This window comes from Ipomoea triloba, chromosome 5, assembly GCF_003576645.1.
Source record: "Ipomoea triloba cultivar NCNSP0323 chromosome 5, ASM357664v1".
Classification (NCBI taxonomy): Eukaryota; Viridiplantae; Streptophyta; class Magnoliopsida; order Solanales; family Convolvulaceae; genus Ipomoea; species Ipomoea triloba.
This window is the reverse complement of record NC_044920.1, coordinates 19,362,007-19,382,586: the sequence shown is the minus strand read 5'-3', so window position 1 is coordinate 19,382,586 and position 20,580 is coordinate 19,362,007. Positions and strand designations below refer to the sequence as shown.

The following is a 20,580-nucleotide window of genomic DNA, read 5'->3' as shown; positions in this document are numbered from 1 at the left end:
ATATCATATTATAAGACTGTGAAAATATTATGTAATTTAATATAAATTTTAGTACCTATATAATTTATATTTATTATAGATATCATCACTAGTTTTATGCGCGCATTGCGCGAATGGGTTAATGCCTAATATTTATATTTAAATAAATATTTGAAAGTATATCAATGCAAGATTATATAGGAGAAGTTTATACATGGATAATTGAATGTCGAATTTTTTTATTTAAATATCTAACTTAAATGATATGAATCTAAGATAATATAGAAAATTCATTATAATTATTACTAAAATAAATGTTTGCAACCTTGTAAAATCGATAGTCTAAATATTTGGTCTAAAAATGATAGTCCAAATAAATACTACTTTTAATTTGAATTTTTCTAAGTGGTACTTAATTCTCTTTTGAGTAACATTGTCATTGTCTTCATCTTTACTATTTGTTCTCTTCCTTTTTGTTGGTAGTGTGTTATTTGCAATTCGGATATTGTTGGTAGCATAGATGACAATGTCATGCAATGAGATTTTGATATAGGAGCTATGGACTTTCCTTTAGGTGTTCTGCTTGGGGTTCATTTGGTTTAACCATTATTGTTGAATGAGTTATTGTGGATAAAGAAATTCATAGTTTAAGAAAAAAGATTAAATAAATTAATAAAAAATTGAAAATTTAAAATATAATGTATTCCAAAGATATTAAAAGGTAGTTTGTCGCTTCAATTTGCTGGGTAATGGGTTATTTGAGTACTTTCATTGTCAACAAATCCCCCAAGTAATTAATATGATTGGTTTCAAACTATTCTTTTTTATTTTTTTCATGGTATTAAAGAAATACATATGTATCATTTTTTGGTGTAAATACTAATTTATTTAATTAAATAAGAGTAAAATAGAGTGATTCCGCTTCAATTTGTTGGGTTATTATTTGAGTCCTCTCTTTGTCAACCAATCCCCAAATAATTAATATAATTAGCTTCAAATTATTTTAATTTTTTTTCATAGTATTAATAAAATACTTGGTAAATAAATATATAACATTATTTTGTACTATAACTTTGATATTTAATTACAAGATATTATAAAAATAAAATAATGGACAATGTAATGAATATCATATCAATTGATAAATTTGAATGTAAAGAATCTTTGAATGAGAGAAAATAAAGATAATATAACTAATGAAATTATTTCTCTTATTTAATTTAATTTTTTGATAACGAATAATTTTTTCAAATAAAGGTATTGTAGACACATAATTCTAAATTAAAGAAATACATATGCATCATTTTTTATTGTAGCTACTAATTTATTTAATTTAATAAGAGTAAAATAGAGTGAGAAACTTAATTGTGTCAAATTTGATTGAGATAAGGTTCGAACTTAAGACCTTTCTTATAGAAATTAATGGGTAAGTTAAAAGTTAACAGAATATTAACGGAGAAGAGAATATTTAACGGAAAACTTAACGGATAATCATAAAAGTAAGGTTAAATTAGGTAATCTCTATTAATAATATTAATCTGAATTATCTTAACCATCTATTTGATTAAATAATTCATCTTAACCATCCATTTGATTAAATAATTTGACCGCCATTTTTTCTACCCATTTTAGGCCTAACTCTCTTTGGCTCTTATTAGTATAGTAGATATAGTATAGTAGATAGTAGATACATGGCATGTCATTCACATTAAATATTTTTATTTTATTTTATTTTTGTTTCACTCATTTAAGTATTCTCCAGTATTGTTTCAACTACCATACACACGAATCATAAACATGATGACCCTTTCTTGAACGACCATGATCTTGATGTATGGGCAAATTCAAAGAACAACAATAAATATAAATATATTTAATTTCGGTCTTTTTAATCAGGTTAACATCAAACACCAACATTACATTTCGATGACATGACTCGCCTTCCAAATCCTTGCCCAACAACTTATGACCCATCATTAATTTTTAGTTCCTTTTTTTGCTCAAACAAAATGCCGTATGTGGGATTAAGCAAAGCCTAACGTACTACCCTCACAAGATATGTAATTTTCATAACTAATGGCATGTTTGGTTGAATGTAGTTCGGGATTGAACTTTTACTTTGTCAATAAAACCCATAATCACAATTCGAGAATCAAGAATTGAACTCGTGATCATTCATGTATAAGAATAACACTCCGTACTTTATCTAAAATATAAAAGTATTATATTTGTCCTCAAAAGTATTACATTTTTCCTTATAACTAACAAACATTTTATTTTTGATTTAGTATTACATATGCTAGTATAAGTAGTACATTTGTATATTGACTCGATCCAACTCGATCTGTGATATTGTGTAGTTTTAGGTGAGGTGAAAAGATGGAATTAAGTAGGGTAAAATGGAGAAGAAGTTTCCCGAGTGTCATGTTCTCAAGGATGACAAATTGGAGTCGAATTAAGCATTGACATTTAGGAGGTTAAGAGATAAGAGTTACAAGAACCATTTAAAAGCAAAAGAATCATGGAGCAAGAGATAAACAATTGTAAAATAAAGGAAAACAATCAAAGAAAGCAAGGAGACGAATGTCCTATCTAGCTCTCATGTTCGATACTACTGTCAGAAGTGCTAGGCAATGTAACTAGGCTACGATCAAGAGAGCCCACGGCACCATCACCGGGTGGCGTCACACTCCGGACTCCCGATTCCACAGTCAGGGGCATTTTATCGAACACTTGGTCTACCACTCTTCCCGGGCCTCATCCTCCCGGATCAAGGGCGGAGATGTGGCCAATTAGGACTCATATAGACCTTCCTCTCACTTTACTATCTATCTCGGCCGGAAATAGAAGCAAATCAAACTATACATCAACCACACGATATATGAACCCTAAATCAACATTTCTAGAATCATTGGAAGAATTAAATCAAATCAAACACAATAACTAGATTCGAACACCCAATCCCCAATTCTAAACTAGCTAAACATTGCAAGAAACAAAGCACATGGGAATCTAACATCAATTAAGAACCGAAATGGAAATTGCAATTAAAACTAAAGGAATTATAAAGATAGAGTAGAGAGTACCAATCTTAGAACATAGCAATGCCAATTTCCAATCCAAAAGCAATCTAGATCTAATCTAATCTCCCTATCTAAGGATCTAGAACTAAGAGTGAGAAAAATCCCCTGAAAGGAGTAGTTTAATGGGAGGTGGATGATGTGGATAAAACGAGGAAGAAGTTTCCCGAGTGTCGTGTTCTCAAGGATGACAAATTGGAATCAAATTGAGCCTTGACATTTAGGATGTTGGGAGACAAGACTTACGAGAACCACATAAAAGTAAAAGGATCATGAAGCAAGGTATAAGCAATTGTAAAATAAGGAAAACGAGGAAAGAACGCAAGGAGATGAATGTCCTATCTAAGTCTCATGTTTGACATTTCTACAGGGTTCTAGGCAATGTGACTCGGGCTCAATCAAGGTAGCCCACGGCACCATCACCATGTAGCATCACACTCTAGACTCCTGGTTCCTTAGTCGGATGGGGCATTCTATCGAACACTTAGTCTACCACTCCTCCCAGGCCTCGGAATACAGTATGAAATTAGTCTAACACTGGACCAGTCTTCCCCCAGTCTTCCCCTTCAGCCCCTTCAGCCTCGCTGTTATGATGTATGCTGCTCATTTTCGTCCTTTCCTCCACATATATGTATATAGGAAAGTTCATTTTAAAATTAATACGGAGTATTCATTTTGAAGATTGCAACAGTCATCTAGCATTTAAATTTATTTTGTATTCACACATGTATTGATGCCTTGTAATAATACTATAATAGTTCAGGTATACGAATAGCTTTCCAACAACCTTTCAATTTTCAAGTCATTTAAATATCAGTTTCAACACAATTATTATAGACTACAACAGTGTAGCCCCTATTTACTTTCCCTAGTTTTGCTTTGGCGGGAAATTTTTTTCTTTTTATTTACCAAAAAGGTTTTTTACGGGAATGCCTTGAAATGATCGAAAGTGTTACTTTACAGGCAACATTGGCTCCACCAGTGAAAGGGAAGATGTTCAAAGGACTGTGTATTTGTTATGCAGTAGTGTTATAGACATTCTTCAGTGTTGCCATTTCTGGGTATTGGGCATTTGGGAACCAATCTAAGGGACTAATCCTCAGCAACTTCACAGAAAATGGCAAAAATTTGGTTCCCAAAGCTTTCATTTTCATCACCAATCTCTTTACCATTATGCAACTCTCCGATGTAGCTGTGGTAAGAATAATGTATTCTGTTATACTGATTTTTCGATAACATATTCTGTTTCAATTAAAAATTTAGGCAGGTATTGATTTTTCAATGTTTTGGCTATGAAAGGTGTACTTGCAACCAACAAATGAAATGTTGGAAAGAATGTTTGGAGATCCAAAGAGTGGAGAATTCTCGAGCAGAAACGTGATTCCCAGAGTGATATCACGATCATTATCTGTTGTGGTGGCGACTACGATAGCTGCAATGCTACCATTTTTTGGAGACATAAATGCAGTAATTGGTGCATTTGGGTTTATGCCGCTGGATTTTGTGTTGCCTGTGGTTTTCTTCAACTCAACCTTCAAACCTTCCAAGAGGAGTGTTGTTTTCTGGTTAAATTTGAGTATAGTTGTGGTGTTTTCCATCTTGGGAGTCATAGCAGCAGTTGCTGCAGTTAGACAGATTATCCTAGATGCTAAAACCTTTCGATTATTCGCTAATTTTTTATTCAAACAATAAAAGGGTTTGCTACCCACCGAGGGCTCACTATTTATAATTTGAGTTAAGAGGAATTTTGTTTTTGGGTGGCGAAGAAAACTTACAGCCACTTCTGGACAATATGCATTAGATAAACACTGCCTTGTGATCCTAACTTGCAAAGGACTACAAGGAGGTAAACCAACCTAGGTTAACCTAGGTTGTTCATACTCCAACTAAGAAGGCCTAGTATTAGCTCGAGCCTCAAGGGGTGACTGGGGCCAAGTCCAAATGGTTGGACCAGGGGTCCAGGATAAACCCTCTACAAGGCAGTTCTGATCTGGTTTGGAAAGTCCTAGCTCCTAGACCAGATACTGTTACACTGTTAGCTCCAAGCCGGTTCAAGATTAGTTTAGTCCTGAACTAGCCTGTGGCCCCCTCTACCCCGTAAAAATCAACACCTTAAAATGTCCTTAATTAAATATGCTTATCCTATAATTATAGAATTGAGTACATTCACTGGTTTATTAGTTGGCTGGTTGTGTTCATCATAAGAGTTTAGCTTACCTCAACAACATAAACAAAGTTCACTGAAATAATATATTGAAATAATCATTGGAAATTCCATAAATCAAATTCCTTACCTCAAAAAGACAGAATCAGTTGACCAGGTGATATGGCTAACCCGTAACCTCAACAGTAACTAATCATTAAATTGCTTTGGTAAATCATTGTAATTATTGCTTGAAGCTCTGAATGGAAAAAAAAGAATCAATAAATGAGCAGTAGTTTGTGTATTTTACTCATCTTCACATATGTGCATATGCCCATAGAGTTTTTGCCACTGAGATGCTGCTTCTTCTGGTGTCCGAAAAGACCATATGTGAGGCTTGGTTTTCTCCCGCTTTTCCAAAATTTCCTGTTTCATGAAACCCAAGAATAAGGAGCGATAATATCACATATTCAGAAACTCTATATAATGGAATATGCAGTTAAAATGGATATTCCCCAATAAATTTCAGACCATAGTAGTGATGTGGGATTGTTTCAAGCCTTGAAATGAATCAACTGTAAACATAAAATTCCATTGTGTATGCTTTGGGGTAAAGACGTAAAGTATGTCAACCCAATTGAAAATTTTAAGTGTTACAGGAGAGGAAAAATTATTCCAAATCCAAAATCATGGTCCAAAACTAAGAAGCTATTCGGTTCATGGACACAGTTTGGAAATCCTGTACATATAGGTAGGTACAACTGTTCTCTGACTCCAACCATTGGACAATGTATTGTAGTATGTTAACCTACAAATAGCATGGCTCTTACAAACTCTATTCTAGTCCTAGACACCTAGCAAATGGGGCTATCTTCAGGCAGCTTGTGATAAAAGGACATGCACTGTATTCTAGCTCACCCAAATTTGAACAAGCACAGTTTGCATATTCGTAAGAGCATCACATGCACACTCAAGACTTTAAATTTATTTATTTTTTTAAAGAATCAAATCTCAAAATCGTGGTTCCAAAGTGCCATTCGCCCATAGGGGTTAATTTGCAGTATCCAACAACAATGATGGCCAGTGACATAAAAAGGCTCAATGGGCAAAGTGGTCCCTAACTCCATACAAGTCAAAATCCCATCAAGAAAGGTTTACTAGCTCAATCACATAACAGGTTAAGGAAAATAAAGAAGCTCCCCCTCAGCTTACATCATATTAAGGACAGCGTCCCCGGGAAGTAGGACTAAAAATCCTCACCAAAAGGTTTACTAGCGCAAGCACCGTATCGAATTGAATATTATTAATGAATTCTATATTATATCACCTTGTCCAAAAAATATCTTAGGAGGGGATTGATCTCAAAGGTAGCCGAAGAGTAGAGAAAAGGCAAAGACCTAAACAACACAACACAAGCTAGCTAGCTAGCAAGCAACCATATAACCTTCCAATAAAAACAATCCAAACAATTGCTAAGCTACCATTCCTGTTTTAAATGAAATTGATGCAGTTTTGTTTGCATTCTGTGTGCACTATATCCCTTCTCTAAGACAAATCGATAGTTTAAAAACTTTGTAAAGTAAAATGAAAGCATACCTCCACTTCAGCTTGGCGTTTAGTTTTTAAAGTCAAGCAATCATAAAGGGCACTCCATTTATCAGAACAGTTGTCAAGGTTACCGAGCCTATAGTACTGCTGCATTTGATGGACTGGAGCTACCACAACGTAATTCCAAATTACAGATCTCAAGATATCAAATCTCACAAAAACTCCCTAAAATTCAAATCTAATCAGAATATAGGAAAACGATTCTCCACATGGGAAGAAAAAAACATACTGTAGCAGAACCAAAGTGCATCGAAACAGGCTGAGCACGATAGCTTTCGCCGCGGTTCCTTCTCCGAGCTCATTACACTCTAGTCTTTCTGATGCCAGAAGTTGTTGTTCCGACTCCGGTTATTCTTCTATAGGGTTTTGTTTTTTATTTTTTTGTTTTTTGTTTTTTTTTTAATAACACAACTTTCTAGAGTGCAAAATCACTTCAAGTAATCAAGGTTAGTAAACCCTACTTTCATATTGACTATTAAATTTGCTGGAGATGTGTACTTATCTTGCTAATAAACTGCATGATCTTAATCTGTACCTGTTATATCTGGCATTAACATGAACATAAAAAAAAAAACTCATTAGAATTATAGAAGTTGTAAATTACATGCCTTGGATGCTATGATACAATTAGCTATACATTCACAATATGAGAATTGCAGACTATCACAGAATTGCTTGAAAAAATGCTTCATTAAAAAACATATTTGTAATAATTAAACGTAACTAAATCAAAATAGATTGAATGTTCTTATACGTTCGATTACACAACCTGTATAGAATTTTATTAAAATCATTGTAAATCAATCTGTCTCAAACTTTAAGTCCAGATCTGCAACCACTTTATACACGCAAGATATGTATCTATGGATCTATGGATCTACTTTAAATCTGAAATCTATAAGCAGAATACACGATTTTATAGTTTTTTTCATATATAACAATCAATATGAAATTGAATAGTCAAATAATGTGATCTGGAATATATGATTCAAGGACTAAAATTTTGTCCCACCAAAGTCTGTGTGATGTACCTGAAATGGTCAACATAGTATTTCAGATAATAAACCTAATATTTGATAGTTAGATTGTAGCACCAATCAGTCAGCTATTTTTTTTTTATCATATTTTAATTTCAACTGCACTTTTTAAGTTATTTATTATTTTATACAATAAAGGTGTTTCTGATACACTGTAATCTAAAAGAGTCATACATACTTTTGGTTATGCTGGGTGTTTAGTAACATTTTGTTGCACCAAAGTATGACTATACAAAACCTGACATGGTCTAACATACCATTTCTGAGAATAAAAGAAATATGTGATACTTTGAAGGTTACACTGATAAGAGATTTTGATATAAAGTTTTTTGAGTCTGCCAAATTTTTTTAATAACACACATCTATATGGCCACAGCTATATCTTTTTTAGCATACTAAATTTATAGTTAACTGTAAATGTCTACTGTACAAATTAAGTATTCACATAAGACTAAATAGAGTTTTAAAGAAATATAAGTTGTGAAAACAATTAATTAAAATAACAAACCTCAAAAAATAGAGAGTAATGCATGCTCCAGATTTATTTGGAGCATATGCTTCAATTAAGATAAATGCACAATATCTTTCTAAATGATATAGACAACTCAGTCATTTGAAGGTTCCTTTATAGATTGGCTATCCCTATACATGAACCCGTGTCAGATATTCTAATATAAGTTGTTAATTATGCTCATTTATATCCTAGAGTTAAAATGGATGAACTTCAATATCATATTTTGGGTATTTCTTCTTCCGTGCATGTAAGGCGAAATCGAACCCATGCATGTAAGATCTGAGTACAGATCTGGGTAAAGACAATCAATGCTTTCAGTGTCGGACAATCAATTCTTTCTATATCTGATTATTATGGGCATAAATTTTTAAATACCAGGAAAAAAATAGCAAAATGGTTGATTTCATGAACCATTTATACCTGGTAAGGAAGAATTGAATGTCCGACACTTCGAGATTTTGAGGCGTAGACGATTTGGAGAAGCCGATGGCGGAGATCCGGAGAGATTAAGAAACCGGAGAGATTAATATTTGAGGGCTCCTAGATTGTGGTTGAAAGACATTAAATATATTTAAAATGATAAATCGAAGTTGTGTTTCGTTATACGATCATGTACGATAGTATTCATTTTATTTTATTATCGAATTTTAATTTTGTTATTAAATAACAAAATTTTATAATGAGTAATCCTCATATTTTATTTTTATATATAAAATTTAATAACATTAATAAATTTTTTTAAGAATAGTATACTTTTAATATTTTAAATATTTAGCCCGTGCATCGCACGGGACAATTACTAGTGATAGTAAATATAACATATAAAATAGAACTCAAAAAAAGTAATATAATTTTCAATCTTTATATTATTGATAAGGGTTCACAATGCCCGCCCCTGGTTTATATGTATGTGTCTTATATTGTGAGTTTTGTGTATTATTCTATGAAATTTTATATTTTAAGAATATAAATTTTGTACCTAAAACATATAAGCAATCATTTTTTATGTGATGAATTTTTGTGTTGTAAAATGTTGTGCCTATAAATATAAATTATGTACCTAAATCATATTTAAAAAATAAATAAATATATAATGTGTGTATGTATCATAAAATTTTGTACCTTACAAATATAAATTATATACCTCGTCGTTTCGATCTAAAGTCTATATGAATGCTGGATATAAGTTACCTATAATTTCTTATTCTTTTTTTTTTCAAGACAGGAGAAGTGGGCTGGTGAACAGATCAACCCCAACAATAGTCCAGAGCGACGCAACTTGGGCCCAAAAAGTAGGGAGGCTCGGGGAAAAGTAATTTGGACCCGATGAGGATCGGGAGTTTGAAACCGACGTGAATCAAACACGCAACCTTTTGATCTGGAGTCAGACGTGCTACCATTGCGCCACGGATCCCATTGATCAGACCTTGTGACGTTGTATATAAATTATATTTCATTTTCTATAAATCTCTATTCTATAATATTCATTTCGCTTTCTCTAAATCTCTAATGCAATACGGTGTCTACTAATATATAATTAGATAATTAGAGACAAACGGCAGATACGATTAAATATGACAAAAATTACCAAAAAAGAGAGATTAAAATAAGTAATTATATATATATATATATATATATTAATTATATACTAGTTTTTCACGCGCATTGTACAAATAGAATAATGCCCAATGATTATTTTTAAATAAATACTTCAAAGTATATCAATGCAAGATTATATAGAAGATGTTCATGCGTAGGTAAATGAATGTTGAATTTGTTTATTTAAATCATTAATTCAAAGTATATAAATGCAATATAATATATGAGAGATTGATTATAATTATCACTAAAGCAACTTTGTAATAATGCTACTATGCTAGTCTAAAAACGATAGTCTAAATAAATAATACTTTTTGTTTGAACTTTTTAAAGTCTTCTTAATTCTCTTTTGGGTAGCATTCATTGTCTACATCTTCAGTACTTGTCCTCTTCTTTTTTATTGGTAGTGTGTCATGTGCAATTGGGTTACTGGTAGTAGCATAGAAGATAACGTCATGCAATAAGATTATAGTGTAGATTTGCCTTGTTGGAACATGTTTTTTGTTCTCATTAGGGGCCTAACTTTATTGACTCTTATTAGATTTGTAGATTTGTAGATGTGTGTGTATTGTGTACCACATTTTTAAATAAAAGGAAAAATTATAATTTATGTCCCTCACAAATATGCTAATTATCAATGTCACCCCTGAATTATTAGTGGTGTAAATGTTTTCCATCAATTTTCACAATGTGACATATATTGCCAATTATCATATATTTCAAAACGTGACAATGTCTCTCTGTTTTTTTTTTTTTTTGTGGAGCATCCTCTATTGGTTTTAGTATTATTGTTACATGACTATTTTTTGTCCTTCATCAATAAATTTGTTTAAATGTCGTTAAATACGATGATATCTCGGTCGTTTTGTTTTTTATACAAAGTGAGTTAGTCCGCTATATTTTTGTTTTTAAAAAAATTCCTAATTCACGGCTAGATTCCCCTATCTTTTTCAATTGAAATTCGTGCCTCCGTAGCCGAGCCTCCACAACCTGAGCCTTTGCAGCAATGGAATAACACATATAAATCTAAGACAAAACAAAATTATCACTTAAAACTGAATAGATTAAAATGCAGTCATATTTAACGACATTTAAATATGTTTGTTGACAGAGGACCAAAAATAGTCATGTCATAATAATACTAGGATCAAAATGGAATGTTAAAAAAAAGGACTAAAATTAAAATGGCATCTATAAATCTAGTAAAAAATGAAATTAACTCAAAAATTAGTATAGGGTTGTAGGGCTGTGCAAGACCTGAGAAACCCGACCCACCCGCCAACCGAAGAGAGGAAAACCGAACCAACCCGAATCCGAAAGTAGCCATCCGAACCAAACCGTGTTATAATGCGGTTTGAGTGATCTCGGGTTGGGTAGGGTATTTTTCTACCCGACCCGCCCGAATATCCGAAATTATATATTTTATATATATATATATATATATATATATATATATATATATATATATATATATATATCGACATAGTGTTGTGCACCTCTAACACCACTAGCTCTGAAAAGTAATATATATTTATGACATAGTGTACTAGCTCTGGTTCAGAGCCTCTGAAAAGGCATATGCACATTACACAACGGCACAAGGCTCAATGTGACACCATGACAAGTAGTGTAGGCATGCTTAATGCTTTGGATTTTTTAGGTGATATAATTATATAAAATAATTATATAAACATTGCACCTCAATTTATGCTTAATGCTCTGGACTCTGGAGAACCCATCAAAATATCAAATACATAGTCTTTACCGTTTACCAATTTATGAACGATTGAACGGCCACCTTCCGTCGCGGCGTCGTTTGCAGTCGGCAGCCACTTCCGTGCCTCACCTCTCACTCACCTCCCGCCTCCGCAGTCAGCGCATCAAACGCCGCCCGCCGCTCGCCTCCACAGTCCGCGCCTCCCCATCAGCCCTCGTTTCCTGGCTGCGCCGCTGCCCTCTGCATCTAATTGCTCTAGTGCTCTGTCAAAGCCAAATGAAGAAACAAACTGATGAGGACTGAGGAGAAGCCAAGAAGATGCATACATCTTAGAGGTTCCCTTTTTTTTTTTTTGAAATATCATAGAGGTTGTTTAATTCAAGCCAAATGAAGAAACAGATAGTTGATGACTTTTAGTCTATATTTTTTTTAGTTTTGTAATGCAACTAATTATCTATGCTGTATTTTGCTTCAAATCCGAAATCCGATTGTATCCTACCGAATCCGAAATATAAAATATCCGATGGTTATGTAGTTTAGAATCACGGATAGGGTACAGAAAATAGAACCCGAAATCCGAACGGGTTGACGGATGAGAGATCCAATCCGCCCGAACCCATCCAACGCGTGGCATTGTGTTTTTGAAATGTTGGTGTGTGCTAATTCAATTTTAAACTTTTCACTATTGAACACATTTAGTCTTAAATTATTATTTTTTCTAAACAACATTTAGCGCTAGTCTTTTAAAAAAATTAATCACATTGAGTTCTATACATTCCATTTTTAATCTTTTGTTTTGCATCTTATGGACATGAAAAAGTGTTAAACAAGTCACGTCAATAGTTGACTTAAAAAATATGTCACTTTTGGTCTAATTACATGCATTTTGTTTATTCAATGAGTAAATTGTATTTGCCTGTCGGATGATTTAATTATATTTTCATGTATTCAATGAGTAAATCATACCTTAGGGTATGATTGGAGAGGTCGAGTAGGTACCCCCTCTCCCCTAAAAGTAGTGAAAATGAGTCATTCATGGCGAAAATTTCACAAAGTTTATTGAAATGAAGGGGACGGACCACCTTCTAACAAATGATTACTGATAGTACTTCAATAAATGTTCAGCATTCCATACTAGGCATGGTGCGGTAGGCGCACAGGGTGGCGTCTAGCTCCTCAATCCAAGGTCCTCTTGCCGATTCATAAATCTGCCGCTACTATTAGGTACCTCCTCTTGCTCGACCCCACGGGTAGGGCTCCGACTAGGTGTACCCCGACCTTAAGAATGGGATGACCGAGCTGATTGGGGTGTAGTTGGTGACTGACCGGCCCGGGTTGACTTGGAATTGTTGATAGGTTGAGCGACTCCTTGCATAGTTTACGGCTTAGCGCATTCCTTGGCCATGCTGGGCTAGGAGTAGCATTGTAAGATTGCCCTCCTAACCGTGGTGCAGGCCCCCTAGGGGGCTGCGCAACTGCCTTCGTGGATTTCCTCTATGACGGACCTCACCTCGTCAGGGTGCAAGCAGCGCAACAGGGTGTCGTCGTAGAACATCTTGTAGAGGATGTCCCCGAGGAACGGGTAGGTTGGAGTTCTCTTCTTCATGAGCTTGGCTTCCGCCTCGTCTGGGGGTAGGACACATGTCTTCTTGTACTGTTTGATATGGTCTAGCTAGTAGGTAGATCGTGCTTACACGGGGAAGACCGGGTAGGCCTCCAGACTTGACCTCATGTAGAGTGTAAGTGTATCACCGAGGAACAAGTAGGTTCTCCTCACCCGCTTGGCATCGACCTTGTCAAGGAGCAAGCTGCCCATAATAGGTTCTTCCGCTAGGTAGTGAGCGGGGGCGTCCGCCCTGTACTACCATTAGGGAATGCCAAGGTCGGGACCGGCGCGCACGGTCGCGACCAAAAGGTTGATTACATTGCCTTGCTAAGCGAGGTTGGACCTTGCCAATCTACTAGGGAGAACATATGTCGATGTTTGGGGTTAAGTCCCCCATTTACCTTTGAAAATAAAATACTTTCGGGCTTCCGAGGTGGGTCACAAGGTGCACCTTTTCTGGAATAATAATATCGACTTGAAACTCTAGGGGGTCCAACCCTCTCCTTGGTTCTCCAAATTTTTCCTACTCCTTCCAATGATTCATTGAAGGGTCCTAGGCCTCATGATGGGGCTCGGGTACCACGCATTTAGAGAAATAATTTGCTAATCGCGACCTAGGCTCCTCGAGATATCAAATCTCATAAAAACTCCCTAAAATTCAAATCTAATCAGAATATAGGAAAACGATTCTCCACATGGGAAGAAAAGAACATACTGTAGCAGAACCAGAGTGCATCGAAACAGGCTGAGCACGATAGCTTTCGCCGCGGTTCCTTCTCCGAGCTTATTACACTCTAGTTTACGGAATTCAATAAAGAAAAGAAAAGAAAAAAAAACAAATAAACAATTTTTTTAAAAAAAAGTACAAAAGCAGGCTGCGGCACCGTTTTTTACGGAATGCATTCTAGGTCACCATTAAAAAAAAAAATTGTGATTGCAAATTACACATGGGATTGCCAATGGGGAAATGGCAGGGATGGGGTTAGCCTTAATACATATTTTGCAGTAATATCTATTCTGAACATATGGATTGCATAATAATAAATCTATGTTATTTCATAATATTGTTGTTGCTTACTGCTCTTCACTTAGCATTGATCAAGAAAAAGATCTTTCAAAAATAGTTGAAGAATATGGAGATGATGAATCAGATATGGTAATGTTATTTGCCTACAATTTTAAGCCTATATATATTTACTTATTTCTACTATTAAGATGCTATGTTATCATATTCTAACTATTTTGAAGAATTAATTACTTAGGAGGAATCAACAACTTATGAAGTTAATAGGCCAAACCATGGTTGCCAGCACCAGCAAGGAAAGAAAAAAGGAGAGGAGCAATTTAGTCCTTTGACCAAATGATGTCTTTTAGATGAGTTTTCTTCAACTCAGACATTGAAGAAAGGGAGAGTTGAGACTATCAAGAAGGAGAATCTCTCATAGAGAGACTGTGATGATTCTGAAAAAAAAAAAACATTCTATGATTTATATTATTTGGTTGACTTGGTCCTGGAACGAAAAAAACATTCAATGCATTTCATAAAGACATGGATTGTTATGGAAACTTTTGAATGTTTTGGGTATTTGTTGTATTTGTTTAACATTACTCTTATATTACTTTAGTCATAATTTCAGGTCATTCAAAACAATAAAGGGCAGCTATTCATGTTCCAGATGATGTTTTATTACAAACTCAAATTTAAAGTGCACCATCAGACTATTTTGATCATTATCTTCCTATTCTGTATTTATATTTTCAGGCATTAACAGAATGTTTAAAAAACATGTATATTGATCATTTGGTTGAAGCTTAGCTATTTGCAAGAGGAAAAAATACATTATGCAAGAAACAAATAGGGAGGAAAATTAGTATTTGAGCAGTCACAAAAATTATTTATTATTCTCACAATCTCACCCACTTTTATTTTAAATTTCAGTTATTGACTAATAAATTTTTTGCTATCTATTATTGGTAAACAGTGATTTGTTGTTCGAAAAACATTAACCAAATCATACATCTGATGTTTCTGTTTTATGGTATATGTTTTTTTTTTTCTTATTTTACATACTGACTAAAAATATTATCATTCACAGTAGCATATAAGTGAAAGATTTCAGTTAAATCAGGACATTGCTTAGTTTTGGGATGGACATGAAGAACTATTTACTACTGAAATAGATGGGCCATGAAGCAGCACATTCCTTAATTTAGGATCATTTAGTATGTATGTTTAAGACTGAAGGACTGAATACAGGCTGCATTTACATTTGAATTCAATTCAGCTAATCATCTCAGTTAAAACTGAAATCATATTCATATTCACTGAAAACAGGCTGCATTCAATTCGGATGTGAATTCTTTAAATAAAAATAGGAGTATAATTGATGGAAATGAGAAGTGTCAATAATGAATAGAAAGGTTCAGGTAATGCTGCCGAATACTATCATAAAAATATAATAGTTTTCCAACATTAAATTCATATAGTTTTTAGAACATGTTTGAAAATAATTTTTAAAATTAATTATGTAAAAAAGTCGAGTATGTATTCATGCATACAAAATTAGCAAATTTTATGCTTGCAAATCAAAGTTTTGAACACCAAACAAAAGAAATTTCAAACAATTAAATAACATGTTGTTGATTTATTAACAGTATAACAATTTACATAATTAACATTGTAAAAATAAAATAAAAATTGAAAAATAGCATATGGCCAGTTACCTGACTGGCTGAGGGCCAGAGATTGTGAGGGAGACGGGTAGGAGCGAGGGCGTTGGCGTCGGAGGACGGAGAAGCAGAAACCGAGTGGACTAAGAAACCGAGCAGAATTGTGATAGTGTGGAGTGGAGTAGGCGAGAAATGGAGAAGCAGATCTGAAATGAATAAGGGATTAGGGCTAGGGACTTGGGGCTATGCTTCTTTCTTCTTCCATTTTTTTTTTATTGGGTTATTGGGCTAAATATTATTCCGTAATTCACTTCTTTTAGATTAAGCAGAATGAATGGGCTTACAGCTAACTGGCAGTGTGTGTGTGTGTATATATATATATATATTAAAAATTAATATTATTAATAAAATAATAATATGTTATTGAAGTTTTTAAATGTATATATATATATATATATATATATATATATATATTAATAGTAGTTCACATAAACTTAAACTTTTGGTTTGTAGTGATTTAGATGCGTTATAATTTTACTACAAATATTGTTTAACACGAAGTATTTAATAATTTTTAATATAGTATGATCAAATACAAATTAATAGTTGTATTTAATAAAAGATTGAGATTACATCGAATGACATATTCATATTCTTTGTTAAATAATACATATATTGGGTTTATATATTGGGTTAAATAATACATATATATATGGTCATGAACAGGTGTGGTTGTCCCTTAATGTGCGGTCAGTGCGGCCACACCACAATGTATACAAATATACACCACTCAATATTAGAAAATGCACCACACAAATGTGCATCATTAGGTACGCATCATAAAAAAAACACCACTGGTATGTAAATATAGACCACACAGTGTTAGCAAATGCACCATTAGGGGCAAGGGAGTTATGGTGCATTATTTTGGGTGTGTGGTGTCTTTTATGGTGTTTTTGTGTATTTTCATTGTGGTGCATTTTCTAACATTGAGTGATGCATTTTCTAACATTGAGTAGTGTGAACAACACCGACCGTATGGGAAGGCGCAACCACATTTGAATATATATATATATATATATATATATATATATATATATATATGTGTGTGTGTGTGTGTGTGTGTGTGTGTGTGTGTGTGTTTAAAGATTTTCGAGCGGTTGTGCGGTGATCAATGCTATTTAAAAAACTTCTAATCTACGCAAGGGAAACAACACACCTTAAGAAGGGAACAACGCACCTTAAGAGGGTAAATCACGCACCTAAAGCATTAGGCCAATGCACTATAAGTTTCAACAACTGACGCACCTTAAGCACACAAACTACGCACATTAAGAAAGAAAATCACGCACCTTAAGAAGAAAAACATGCACCTTAAGCTTCAAGTTGACGCAACTTAAGTTTCACACAACTACTCACCTTAAGCAAGTAACCACGCACCTAAAGCAAAACAATCACGCACCTTAAGCACAAAAACCACACACCTTAAATACAAAAGCCACGCACCTTAAGCACAAAAATACATACCTTAAGAAGGAAAAAACGCACCTTAAATTTTGATCTGAATGCAAAAATTACCAAATTGCCACCATATTTTGTTTTGGTAATCTAGAACGTTGATTTAAGCAAGATCAATGGCTCATATTTAACCGTGCAACCGCACGGGAGACACCCAACCACACCGGAACTGAATTATATATATATATATATATATATATATATATATATATATATATATATAAAATTATGATTGACTTCATATGAGACAACACCTTCCCGTGAGACAGTACGACAACGTGAGTGCACATAGTCTACTTCACGAATGCACACACCCTAAACTGTGTGCACTCATGTAGGCTAAGTGCACACACTTTAGGCTGTGCGCATCCGTGTAGTAAACTGTGTGCACTCACATTGTCGCATATCTGTCTCACGGAAAGGTGTTGTCTCATATGATTATAATTATAACAATTTGAATAAAAATTTATATTTAATTATTTATACATTATTATAATAGAATTAATATATCAATATAAATAATAAAAATTAAAACTTAGATAAATATGTACTATGATTGTAAGTATGTTTCGGCGTGTGAGATTGTTTGGCGACTATTCGATTTTGAGGTTCAATATAGGACACCGGCTGTTGAGAGACTAAACTTCCACTAACGTTGTTTACCATGAAGTGTTTAATAATGTGTAATATTTTATTATGTACATAATATACAAACAATGACAACTTATATTTTAAAAAAATTAAATTGTTATTATGTTTTTTTGGGTACTTCAAATACCTTTATTATAGTTGGCATCTAATAAATAAAATTATTTTTGATTCATTATAACATTACAAACAAATCTTTAATATTTAACCGTGCATCGCACGGGACAATACTAGAGATAAACAAAGACGTTCTTGGGAATTTGAAAAAGAATATTACGGAATGCATGTAGCAGTAATATACTAGAGATACCTACACTTGTTAGATATTACACTCATACGAGAGTGAACATGCTTTGATAATAAAGAAATTTTTGGACAGAAGATACTCAGGTATAGGAAAATTGGGCAACACATAACACAACATACGGGCTCACATTGGTGACTAGACCCAAAATGTGGTTTTATTAAAGTCATTATATAATTAGTTTAATTGTAGATTATATTTTAATTAAATTTGTATGAATGGTAAATTATGTCTGTGTGTATAATAATTTGTGTATATATATATAGTAATATATGTGGGTGCTAGGGTTGTATTATAGATATTTTCTTTATTTATTTTGTAAATTACCACTTTAAAAAATTGCGAAATATAATTTGAACTAAAATTTGTTAATTATTTTTATATATTAATATTTTAAAATGCTAGTAGGTGTGTATCTACGTAAATTATACTGTGGACCATGGTGCAAAACAGCACCGTTTCTTTTAATGAAAAGAAACAGTATCCGTCTGCGCCGTTAGGAGTAAAGTAGCTCTATATTAGTGTAATATATTCAGTTTCATTTTATATACACTGCAATTTCCTTTCAATACAATTACAATTTTTTTTTTATATAAATACAATTCATTCAACATTATACACTCAATAAATATGTGAAATTATTATTCAGTTTCATTTTATATACACTGCAGTTTTCTTTCAATACAACTACAATATTATTTCGATATAAGTCATATAACTACAGTTTCATTGGACAATATACACTCAAATATGTGAAATTGTTATTCAGTTTCATTTTATATACACTGCAGTTTCTTTTCAATACAACTACAGTTTCATTCGATATAACTACAATTCCATTTGATAATATAAAAACAAATGTGAGACAGTATCATTTGAAATAAACTGTAGTTTCATTTACGGAGCTTCGTTAAGATGTAACGACAACCGTTTCTTACTTGCCGTTTTTGGACCATGGTCCACTATATAACTACTGGTGTATAATATATACTTAGTATATCATTAAAATTTGGGCTTGATCTGATTTTGATGTAGATCCAATCCAATACTTAATTTAAGCCCAATTAGCTTCACAAACCCTAGCTTTAAAAAGTTCAGAATTCTGGTTTCTATGTTTTACGCAGCTGTTCAGTTTCGGCTTTCCTCCGAGTCTCCATCCCTTCTTTCGATTCAGAGTTCCGGTTTTCTTTCACAAAATGGTGAATTTTCTCGTAAATCGATTGCTTTTGTTTTGTTCGGGCGTTTGATTCATGGAAAATCGTGCTAATTTATATGAATGTGCGCATAATTGCAGGTTCTCCCAAACGATGTCGATTTGTTGAACCCTCCTGCTGAGCTCGAGAAGAAAAAGCACAAGCTCAAGCGCCTCGTGCAGTCTCCCAATTCTTTCTTCATGGTATATTCTCTCTTGCTATAGGATTGCTTCTCTGTTTTGTTCGCTTAAGTTTGTTCCGAATTGGTAAAAGTTTGCTTTGCTTGGGCTTTGATTTTGTTTTTCCTTTTGTGATTGTGGTTTGCTTGTAGGATGTCAAGTGTCAAGGTTGCTTCAACATGTAAGTAATATGATTCTGATTTTTTTTTTATTTTTATTTTTGTTGAAATCATTCTTGAAATTTAGTAGTTTAGTTACTTGTGCTCAATGATTTGTTGTTAATGGGATTAGAAAATAAAAATGATTTGATCGGATATGTACAGAACCACTGTGTTCAGCCACTCTCAGACTGTTGTGGTGTGCGGGAACTGCCAGACGGTTTTGTGCCAGCCTACTGGTGGGCGTGCTAGACTCACGGAGGGATGCTCTTTCAGAAGAAAGGGTGACTAAAGTCTGAATATTTGTTGTTAAACCACTTTATTCCTTCTTTATCTTGTATCAAAAATTTTAAACATTTTCGTTTTTGTAAGAGCATTCTTATCAATGAAGTTATTTCACGGTTTTTAGAAGTTATCCTAATTGTGATTAGGAAAGATAAAATGTTATAAGTAAAAAAAATAAATAAAATAAATATAATTTTAATAAATAAATAAATAAATAAAGTAGTGTGACCAATCATTAAATTTCTTTTCTCTTGGAAACCTAAATAACTCTATCTGAAGCACCCCAATCCTCTCTCTCATATTCTCTCTCCTCCATGTGACTTTCATTCCCTAAAATACTCT

General features: G+C 33.5%; 2 protein-coding genes and 1 long non-coding RNA gene across 5 annotated transcripts; 1 reads left to right on the top strand and 2 right to left on the bottom strand.

The window, feature by feature from the left end:
• Positions 1-5,295: 5,295 nt before the first annotated feature.
• Positions 5,296-8,912, bottom strand: LOC116019899 (uncharacterized protein C227.17c-like). Of its 2 annotated transcripts, none has more exons than XM_031260268.1 (4): positions 8,782-8,912; positions 7,040-7,354; positions 6,799-6,917; positions 5,296-5,628 (listed from the first exon to the last, which is right to left on the bottom strand). In XM_031260268.1, the coding sequence occupies exons 2-4, from the start codon at positions 7,110-7,112 to the stop codon at positions 5,509-5,511; spliced, it is 312 nt and encodes a 103-aa protein (XP_031116128.1). In that variant the 5' UTR covers positions 7,113-7,354; positions 8,782-8,912; the 3' UTR covers positions 5,296-5,508. The 2 variants fall into 2 exon arrangements, with proteins under 2 accessions (XP_031116128.1, XP_031116129.1); XM_031260269.1 differs by having other exon boundaries at positions 6,799-6,911.
• A 1,909-nt stretch (positions 8,913-10,821) lies between these two features.
• On the bottom strand, positions 10,822-16,218 carry LOC116019900. 2 transcript variants are annotated; one of them, XR_004098779.1, is made up of 3 exons: positions 16,008-16,218; positions 11,726-11,940; positions 10,822-10,986 (listed from the first exon to the last, which is right to left on the bottom strand). It is a non-coding gene; the product is annotated as an uncharacterized LOC116019900 (long non-coding RNA). The 2 variants fall into 2 exon arrangements; XR_004098778.1 differs by lacking the exon at positions 10,822-10,986 and having other exon boundaries at positions 11,473-11,940; positions 16,008-16,212.
• A 3,304-nt stretch (positions 16,219-19,522) lies between these two features.
• On the top strand, positions 19,523-20,368 carry LOC116018752 (40S ribosomal protein S27-2). Its single transcript, XM_031258734.1, has 4 exons — positions 19,523-19,622; positions 19,718-19,819; positions 19,948-19,976; positions 20,119-20,368. The coding sequence occupies exons 1-4, from the start codon at positions 19,620-19,622 to the stop codon at positions 20,243-20,245; spliced, it is 261 nt and encodes an 86-aa protein (XP_031114594.1). The 5' UTR covers positions 19,523-19,619; the 3' UTR covers positions 20,246-20,368.
• The last annotated feature ends 212 nt before the right edge of the window (positions 20,369-20,580 follow it).